This window comes from Malurus melanocephalus, unplaced genomic scaffold (genome assembly GCF_030028575.1).
Source record: "Malurus melanocephalus ecotype Western Australia unplaced genomic scaffold, MMel_1.1 scaffold_941, whole genome shotgun sequence".
Classification (NCBI taxonomy): Eukaryota; Metazoa; Chordata; class Aves; order Passeriformes; family Maluridae; genus Malurus; species Malurus melanocephalus.
Genome location: NW_026624173.1, coordinates 53,850 through 63,175, shown reverse-complemented (window position 1 = coordinate 63,175; position 9,326 = coordinate 53,850). Strand labels below are relative to the sequence as shown.

Below are 9,326 nucleotides of genomic sequence, written 5' to 3'. Positions count from 1 at the left end.
GTCCCCAGCTGTCTGCATCAGTCCCCACCCGGCCCCACCAGTCTCTTTTCTGGTTCAGCCGGTCCCTGTCACGCCCTGCAGCTCCCTGACTGTCCCTACAGTGTCTCTGCAGCTCCCTGTGCCTTCCCCCCATCCCTCCATGGATGCTTTCAGGCAGGTTTGCCTCCAAATTTTCTTGCACCTGTCCAACCCTTTGTGCATCTGTCCACCCATCACTGGGTCATGGAATTGTTTGTGTTGCAAATTCCTGCAGGATCGTCAAGTCCAAGCACTGCCAAGGCCACCACTGTCCCCAAGTGCCACATACACGAGTCTCTTAAATCCCTTCAGTAATGAGAACTCCACCACTGCCCTGGACAGCCTGTGCCAGTGCCTGACCGCCCTCTCCATGAAGGAATTTTGCCAATATCCARCTTAATCCTCCCCTGGTGCAACTTGAGTCCATTTCCTCTTGTTCTGTCCCTTTTTCCCTAGGAGCAGAGCCCTATGTCCTCCTGGCTGCCCCCTCCTCTCAGGGATTTGTGGAGAGTGAGAAGGTCCCATCTGAGCCTCATTTTCTCCAGGCTGAGCCCCTTTCCCAGCTCCCTAAGCCTCTCCTGGTGCTCCAGCCCCTTCCCTGGTCACATCCCAGTCTTTCTTGCTCAAAGTCTTTCTTTGAGCAGCCCAGGACTGAACCTGTCTTCCCCCACGTCTCTCCATGTATCTGTCCATCTTCTCCCCTGTCTATCTGTGTGTCCATCCACCCATCCAGCAGCGCTGCAGGTCTGGGCTCTGCCCGGACTCTCAGCTCCTTTCTTGTTTAAAACTTGCACTGCAGTGCTGGGGGTGCAGCAGGGTTCACGTACCGTTAATGAAATCCTGCTCTTCGGGGGTCAGGATGGTGGCCAGGTGCCCCCCATAGTGCCTGCACTGGGTCTCGGCATCCTCCCAGCTCCTCCGAGTGGAGAAGTGCTTGTAGCAGGCTCCCTGGAAGCTGTCCCAGCCCGGGCTGCACCTCCGCAGGGCTGAGCCACATCGGGAGCAAGAGGGGAGAGAGGAGAGGGTCAGGCTGATGGAGCCCAGCTCACCCCAAACTCCTGATTCCCCCACATTTCCATCTCCTCAGCAGCCCAGACTGCAGCAGGAGCTGGGTAGGGCCAGTCCAGCGTGGCCACTGCGGGCCCTGGGGGACTCACGTCTTTCGCAGCCGCTGCCTCCGTAGCCAGGCAGGCACAGGCAGGTGAGATGRGCTCCCTCCTCCACGCAGGTCCCTCCGTTCAGGCACGGGTTGGGGACGCAGCCACCTGCAAGGCACACGCAGCCGTCCTCACCACGGAGCTCGGGGACCTCCTCGGTGCCCAGCAGCGCCAGAGCCTCATCCCTGCGGTGTCCCACAGCAGCCAGGTCTCAGCTGGCTCCCGAGGCCACCAGCTCTGGGGCAGGTGAAGGATTTGGGGGCACCGTGATGTGCCCAGAGCCATCCCGCACTGCCCTGGGTGTGCCCAGCTCAGCAATCTCAGCCCAGAGCTGGCCAGACCTGCGGCTTTGGCCTCTCCCAGGGCTTTKGCCTCCCCTTAGGGCACAGAGATGAGAGCTGGATGCTCTCCCCCTCCCCAACAGCGGGCTCAGTGCCCCTTGCCCACACCCACTGCCCAGCTCCTGTTTTTCCCTGGAGTGATGCAGCAGTTGTGTTTCGGGAGGGGAACGTGCAGAAGAGAAACCCTTCGGCACATCCCGGCCTCATTTCCTCGGTCTGGAAGCAAGGTGACCGCACACCTGTCCCTGTGGTGTCACCTCCAGCCTGGCCAGGGCTGATAATTCAGCCAGCACCTTCCCCGCCCTGCACAGCCCCGMGAGTCACGGTCATTAATGCTCCCGGAGCACATCGTGTGCTCCCAGCCCAGCTYGAGAGCGTGATGAAATGCTGCTGCCAGCGCCAGCCGAGCAGAGACTCAAAGTCCTTGAGCCCCTCCAGACTAATGAYGCCCCATTTCACGGTCCTTGGCTCGGTGGAGATGTGACAAGGGTGATGCTGCCACCCTCACCCATCCCCGGGCAGCGTCACCTCCCCCSGCCAGGCGCCAGCGGCTCGCTCGGGATGTACAGCTCATCCCCAGCAGACCGAGGCACGGAACAGGACGGGCCATTTAGGGCCCTAATGTCACACGGATGGTCCCTCCTCGCCAGGGCAAGGTCCCGTGTGCTCAGTCCACCCTTCACAGAGCCTCGTCCATGCCAGAGGACTGGGCAGGGTGCTGTTAGGGGAGCAGGAGCAGGACAGGGCAGAGGTGCCCGAGGCTTGGCTGCTGGAGGGGCAGCGGAGCTGGGAGCACCCCAGTGAAGGGGGCAGAGGATGGGGCTGGTGGGTGACACCCACCCGCACGGCAGATCGTGTTCCCACCTATCTCAGCCCCCATGTGAGGGGATTTGGGCTCAGGCGGGTGGGGGATGTGGTCTAACCCCAGCGGGTTGCAGGGATTTCAGGGTGCTTGGCCGCTGAGAGCTGCACAAAGCAGGGTGGTCTTGGGGAGGGCTCTGCACCCGGGGACCCATTGGTGCCCCCCATGTCTCCCCCTACTCATGCCATGCAGCGTCCAGCCCTCATCCCTCCTGCCGGGGCAGTGCAGGAACAGTCAGTCCCGGGGTGAGGGGCCCATGGAGACAAAGCAGCCACACCCAGACCTCACTGGGGTCCCGTCCCCCCCATTCCCAGGGACTCGCAGGGCCGGGGTCGGGGGATTAGTTCGTCAGTGGGAGAGGCGCGTGGGCAGCAGGCGCAAGGACGAAGGGAAGAGCTCGCCGAGATGCTTGTTCTACAAAGCTTTTAATTCCCTTTATTAGTACCACGGTTAGTCAGAGCAGGGGCTGGGGCCGCCTTTTGCTTATCAGGCTTTTTCATGGAAACAGTCATTAAAACACTTCACAGAAGTAGAAGAGATTTAAGTGCATGCAGAGCTCAGACCAATTTGTTTGACAAATATGTGCTTCTCCAGACCTGTAACCTTCCCTTACCCAGCTGAGGAGGAGAGAGAGAGAGAGAAAGGAGACATGGACAGACGGACAGACAGAGGGAAGCACAGCGTGAAGGAAAGGTGTTGGCTATCTCTAGTGCCGGAGAGCAGCCAGGAGGGCTGCCCCRAAGGCCAGGGTGGCACGGCAGGGACCCGGGGCAGAGCAGGCGCCCGCCCCGATGCTGGCCCGCTCGGTGGGCAGGGCGGGCAGGGGCACAGCCGTGCTGGGAGCTGGGTCCCCCAATGGGGTCCCCGCCAGGACCGTCCCAGAGCTGTCAGTGCGGGGGGAGGTGAGGCCATCCCTGCGGGTCCCACCTGGTTCTCCAGGAACGGCTGCAAGAAAACCCTCCACGGTTGCAATGGAGGGAGCAGGTTGCTCTTCCTCCTCCTCMTCCTCMTCCTCMTCCTCATCCTCCTCCTCCTCCTCGGAAGCTTCAGTAGGCATCCCGCGGTCAGCACCCGGCGGTCGCGACGCAGCCTCCTCTCCTCCCAGGGCCGGTGCGCTGCTGCTGCCAGGCAGCTCTGCGTGCCACGGTGTCACCGCAGGGACGGTGCTCCCGTCCCCCGGAGCCACCGGCGAGGGGAGCCACACGGCTCCCGACTGCTCCTCTCCCTCCTCGTGCGTCTGCGAGGGCGCGGGAGGCAGCGGGGACGCSCCGGGGCTTTCGACCACATCTCCGGACAGCTCGGCGTCCTCAGCGGCAGAAACGGGGGTGCTCGYCCCGCCGGACTTGTGGCCGCGGCGGGGGCTCCCACCAGGCTCTCGGCTCTCTGTCGAGGTGGCAGAAGCGGCACTGGTTGGCGATGTCACACGGTGCCCAGGTGCCCCGGGGCTGGCAGCGTGGGCCGGACGCCCCAARGCGTCCCGCGGGCGGTCGGGGCGCTGCGTGGGGGCGACGGGGCTGGGGGGCCGAGGRAAGACCTCAGGAGGCTCCGTGTCACCTGCTGGGCCACCGGTGGGTCCCTCTGGCTCCGTGGGCCGGCTGGGGTGTCGCCCTCTGGCCGGGCTCTCCGCCGATGCTCCCGGCGCTGCTCCCTGCTCCTCCTCTGCAAAGGGCAAGGCAGAAATGCAGTGAGGGSCCGGCGCCGGGAGCCAGCCGGACCGCGGGGCTGCGGGCACCGGCATCGCCGCCGGCACTGCCGCTGCTGCCGKCACGAAGGTGCCCGGGGAGGTGGGGCTGGCCCCGAGCCCGTGTGACACTGTCCCCTCTGAACCGGCACGGCTCGCTGAGCTCTGACCCGGCCGCTGCCAAGCCCAGCCCTGGCTTTGCTGCGGTGGGGGTYGCGCTCAGCCCCTCAGCGCTGCACCTCGCCTCATGTCCCTCCAGCTGCCAGCTCCCTTCTCCAGCTCCTTGTGCTGCTGAACCACGGCCTGGCAACGACCCTGCACGCTGGACCCCAGCCGAGGGACACGCAAATGTCCCCAAGCCACTGCACAGCCCTACACCCGGCCACGGGTTCTGCCTCCTCGGGAAGGACAGGGACAGCTGGGGTGACCCGGGCACCCTCAGGTGCCTCCGACCTCTCCTTGCCATCCCGACAGCTCTGTTCTGTGGCTGCTYTCTGCGTCCCAGCCCTGGCACTGCCACAGCTGCTGCTTGACCTGCCGGTGTGGGACAGACCGTGCTCGGCCGCCCCACAGTCCMTGTCCCCCCCATTCTCCTCTGCGGGGGATTGGCACCACAGCTAAGCGGGACACCTGCCTGGGGGATGGCCAGGGCCGTGGGGAGGGGGGAGGCAGAGGTAGGGTGACCTGAGGACACGGAGGTAGCTAGTGGGGGGTGCCGGGCCCCTGGCCCCGGTGCGTCTTCGGGGGACTGGCTCGGCTTTCCCAGGTCAGCGTCCTCAAAGAAAGGGACGGCGTAAATAGCCCCTCGCGACTCAATCTCCACTTGCGCTCTGGGCAGCTGCAGCTCCTCCAGCTTTTCTGCCACTGTGACAATCTCCTGGAGGAGATTCTCCTCGGGCTCTTGGGCTTGRTATTTTCCTGCAGCCTCAGGGAAAGAGTTTGTCCCTTCTGTGGGCAGAAAGAAAGTGGGATATTACTGCCCTGTCCTGGCTCCACAGCAGGCAGAGATGACCTCACCCCAGAGCAGTGCTGGAGCTTTGGAACCCCAGTTGGGACCCAGCTCTCCTCAACCTCCCCTTCCCCTCTAGGCAGGGTCAGCGTGAGGCCCTCCCAGGCACTGGCAGAGCTGGCAGAGCCAACAGCCCCTGTGGAAGCTGTAGGGCTTGGCAGCACATGGTGAGGCCAGATCCTAAACCCTTCATCCCACTCCCTGGGGGGATCCTTCTCTACCCCSCATCCCCACCCCGGGGAGGGCAGACGTGCATGGGGAGTTAGTGGGTTACAGGGGTTGTGGGTGCATGGGACGGGTCCATCCTGCCTAACCCATGGCTTTCCCTGCTGAGAGATGGGGAAACTGAGGCACAGAGATGCAGAGCATCCCCCTACTGTGAGCCCCCTGAGCGGATACACGGCGATGCGGGATCAGGCAGGAAGAGCGGAGGGACAAGTCTTCTTCCTTCCATGCCCATTACCCCTGCCAGCCTCTGTCCTGCCTCAKCGCCCTCAGGCAGTGCCGCAGCCCACAGGTCTCCATCCTGCCCACCGCAGGAGTTATCACCCCAAACCAGCCCGGCGGAGACCCGGGAGTGCCCTCCCCAGGCCCGCAGCCCCGGGGGATGAACCCTCCCGGAGCCGTGCCCACGCAGCTCACACAGACCGACGGTGCCGTGCAGGACATCCCTGTTGTGTCACGATAAAGCGGCGCGAGGTACTGAGGACATGCAGGGCGCCCCTACTCTGCCACAGCGTGTCAGAGATCGTGCAGAGCATCCCTCCTCTACGCACAGCTATCGGCATGCAGTGTCAGGAGCATGCAGGTTATCCCTCCCCTGTCACGACATGTCGGCATGCAAGGCATCCCTATCCCACCGCAGCAGGCTTSAGACGGCACCAACCCCCCCGTCCCGCCCCGACAGCGCGGCACAGAGAGCAGGAGGGGATCCCAAAGCGATCCCGACCCTGCAGGACAGGCCGGGACCGCGCACCCCTGCCCGGAGGCTTCCCCAGGCCACCTCCCGAGCCCTGCCTGGCACATCTGCGGGCCGGGGACCCCCCTTTTTACCTCGGAAGCAGTACGCATCGTATCTGCTCTGGGCATCGGGGAATCCCGTCTGGTTGCGGAAGAGGAAGATGGTTTTGACGCCCGGCAGAGCCCCGCCGCAGCGCTCCCGGGGGGTGACGATGGGGTAGCGGACGCTGCCATCGGCCAGCCAGCCCGGGCTGCAGGCGTCCAGCCCCGCGTTCCAGGCCGCGTAGAGCTGCCCCGGGCTCGCCAGCTCCGCGCCCAGCGCCCGGCAGCGCTGCGCCGCCTCCTCCAGCGTGAACCTGGCTGGGGCCGTCTCCAAAAAGATCTCCCCTGCGAAGAGAGGAAGGAGACGGGCGTCAGAGCTAGGGCGCGGGGCGTGGGCTGCGGGAACCCCTCACCTCCTCTGCTTTCTGTGTGAGCCCAGGAGTTGGTGTGGTGATGGAGAGTCCAGCATGTGGAGGCACACCAGGGGCTGGAGGAGGCCAGCTTTCCTGCCTGCATCCCTGCCTGCATCCCTGCCTGCATCCCTGCCTGCATCCCTGCATCTCTGCCTGCATCCCTGCCTGCATCCCTGTATCTCTGTCTGTGTCCCCACCTGCATCCCTGCATCCCTGTCTGCATCCCTGCATCCCTGCCTGCATTCCTGCCTGCATCCCTTCCTGCTTCCCTACCCTACCTGCCCTCCTGCCTGCATCCCTGCATCTCTGCCTCTCTGCCTGCATCCCTGCATCCCTGCCTGCATCTCCACCTGCATCCCTGCCTGCATCCCTGCATCCCTGCCTGCTTCCCTGCCTGCTTCCCTGCCTACATCCCTGCCTGCATCCCTGCATCCCCGCCTGCATTCCTACCTGCTTCATTGCCTGCATCCCTGCATTTCTGCATCCCTGCCTGCATCCCTGCCTGCATCCCCACCTGCATCCCTGCATCCCTGCATCCCTGCCTGCATCCCCACCTGCATCCCTGCCTCTCTGCCTGCATCTCTGCATGCTTCCCTGCCTGCATCCCTGCCTGCATCCCTGCATCCCTGCCTGCATCCCTGCATCCCTGCCTGCATCCCTGCATCCCTGCCTGCATCCCTGCATCCCTGCCTGCATCCCTGCATCCCTGCCTCACTGCCTACATCCCTGCCTTCCTGCCTGAACCCTGCCTGCATCCCTGCCTCTCTGCCTGCATCTCTGCATGCTTCCCTGCCTGCATCCCTGCCTCTCTGTCTGCATCCCTGCATCTCTGCCTGCATCCCTGAATCCCCACCTGCATCCCTGCCTGAATCCTGCCTGCATCCCTGAATACCCACCTGCATCCCTGCATCCCTGCCTGCACCCCTTCCCACCTCTGGTCTCCCTGCACATGCACAGACAGCCACGGCGCGGGCACGGCTGGAGCTCTCACACCGCGTGGGAAYCCTGCCCTTGCAAACAGAGCTGAGGCTTTGCAGCATCCATGAACGGGACTGCAGAGGAGCAGGGCCACGCTCTGCACCACACAATCCGCGTGTGGGACATTTCTAAGGAGACCCACAAGCCCAGCAGATGCTGTGGTGGAGCTTCACGGTGAGGAGGGCTGGGGATCACTGCCATAAGGCTGCACCAGCCTCCCTGTCCCATCACATCATGCCCTACACACAAGGGACATGTCCGTCGTCCCTGCCACCTGCCTGGCACCACCCAACCGACCCCACAGCAGCTGCCACCACCGGTGGGGACCCCCATCAGGACAAAAAGCAGGGACCAGCCACCCTCACGCTGGGCAGGATCTGCAGCACCGAAGCACAGGGAAAGCAMGGCATGAGCACAACCAAACCCCAAACCACCTCGCGTGTGGTGTGCTGCTGCTCTGGGGCAGATCACTGTGGGCACASCCCAGCCTGGGCACTGCYTGCTGCACAGGAGAGAGCCCSATTCCCTGCCAAACCGAACCAGCAACGCTTCAAGAAGCARCACAGCAAATCCCCGCACCTGAGAGGCAGCGTCTGCAGCCAGGACAGCTTTTTCACTGGGGTTTACAACGGGTTATAGGGGTGGGTTAGTGTGGGARCATGCAGGGGTGGGCAAGAGGGCACCACGGGCACCTGGGAGATCCTCAGCGTAGCAGTACACGTCGTACATGTCCTCCGGGTCCACAACCCCGTAGTTCCTCACCCCAGGGAAGCCRTTCATGTCTCCGTAGCAGGCTTCACGGGGCGTCTGGATGGGATACCTGGGGCAGGGAAGCACAGCAAAGGGCTGGTGACCCTCGAGGGGGTGACAGGTGAGGCCGTGGGCGCAGTGCCCGGCCGGCTGCGGTGCCCACCTGACGGTCTGGTCGGCGATCCAGCCGGCGTCACACTGCTCGTAGCCGCCCAGGTAGGCAGCGTAGAGCTGCTCGGGGGTGGCGATGCTGGCACCGATGCGGGCACAAGCTTCCTGCGCCTCGGCAAAGGTGTAGGCGTAGCGCATGGAGCCCTCCCGGTAGTGAAACACCACCCCTGGAGGGCGAGGGGTACACGGGTATGGACGAGGGGCTTCACAGCAGCCCCCACCCATGGGTTGGGCTGAGCCAGGAGAGGGTCCCAACCCGCCCCAAATCCCACCTTGAARTACCTTTGACTTTGACATGGAGGATGTCGTGGCCGTCCTCGATGCCGTGCTGCACGTCGCAGCGGTAGATCCCCGAGTCRTTGGGGCGCAGCTCGGTGAGCAGGAGGGAGGCGTTGGTGTAGCGCTGGTGAAAGATGGGCAGGGAGGCGCGCAGCCGATAGTCCTCGCTCACCTTCACCCTGTCACCCCGAGCTACCAAGATCTCCACCTCCCTGCCCTCAGAGATGAAGGTCCACTTGACCCGGGGYGTTCCCAGGACCGCCCGGCGGCCGCCCGTGCCAGCAGTGGGCTGGGGACCGAGGTAGGTGATGAGGCAGGGGATGGTGATGTCGCCTGCCAGGACAGCGTCCAGGGCTGGGTGGCGTGGGATGGAGACCTGCAGAGCCTTGAGGTCCTCTGGGTGGGAGAAGAGAGGAGCCATGAGTGTGGGGGGCCCCCGAGACCCCCAACAGGACAACAGCAGGGCAGGGAGTCACACAAATGTGGCCAAAGATGCCGGTTTACCTGTGCCGTCTCCAGGGCCAAACACCTCCGGGACCACTGTGGGGAAAAACACCCAAAGCAGCAGCAGCGGGAGGGCTGGGGCCATGCTCTGCCCTGCAAGGGGGGAGCAAAAATCACCAGGTGTGCTTAGAACCCATAAAAATATCAAAAATATCCCCTCC

At 64.1% G+C, this 9,326-nt stretch overlaps 1 protein-coding gene across 1 annotated transcript in view; it reads right to left on the bottom strand.

The window, feature by feature from the left end:
- Positions 1 to 9,326, bottom strand: part of BCAN (brevican) — a 20,483-nt gene that overhangs the window by 2,553 nt on the left and 8,604 nt on the right. The window contains exons 2-11 of the mRNA XM_057386261.1: positions 9,166 to 9,258; positions 8,665 to 9,057; positions 8,375 to 8,549; positions 8,154 to 8,281; positions 6,122 to 6,415; positions 4,744 to 5,007; positions 3,933 to 4,037; positions 3,306 to 3,761; positions 1,176 to 1,283; positions 846 to 1,004 (exon numbers count right to left, since the gene is read on the bottom strand). Coding sequence (XP_057242244.1) covers positions 846 to 1,004; positions 1,176 to 1,283; positions 3,306 to 3,761; positions 3,933 to 4,037; positions 4,744 to 5,007; positions 6,122 to 6,415; positions 8,154 to 8,281; positions 8,375 to 8,549; positions 8,665 to 9,057; positions 9,166 to 9,250 — 2,167 coding nt within the window. The 5' untranslated portion in view covers positions 9,251 to 9,258. The remainder of the gene's footprint in view (positions 1 to 845; positions 1,005 to 1,175; positions 1,284 to 3,305; positions 3,762 to 3,932; positions 4,038 to 4,743; positions 5,008 to 6,121; positions 6,416 to 8,153; positions 8,282 to 8,374; positions 8,550 to 8,664; positions 9,058 to 9,165; positions 9,259 to 9,326) is intronic.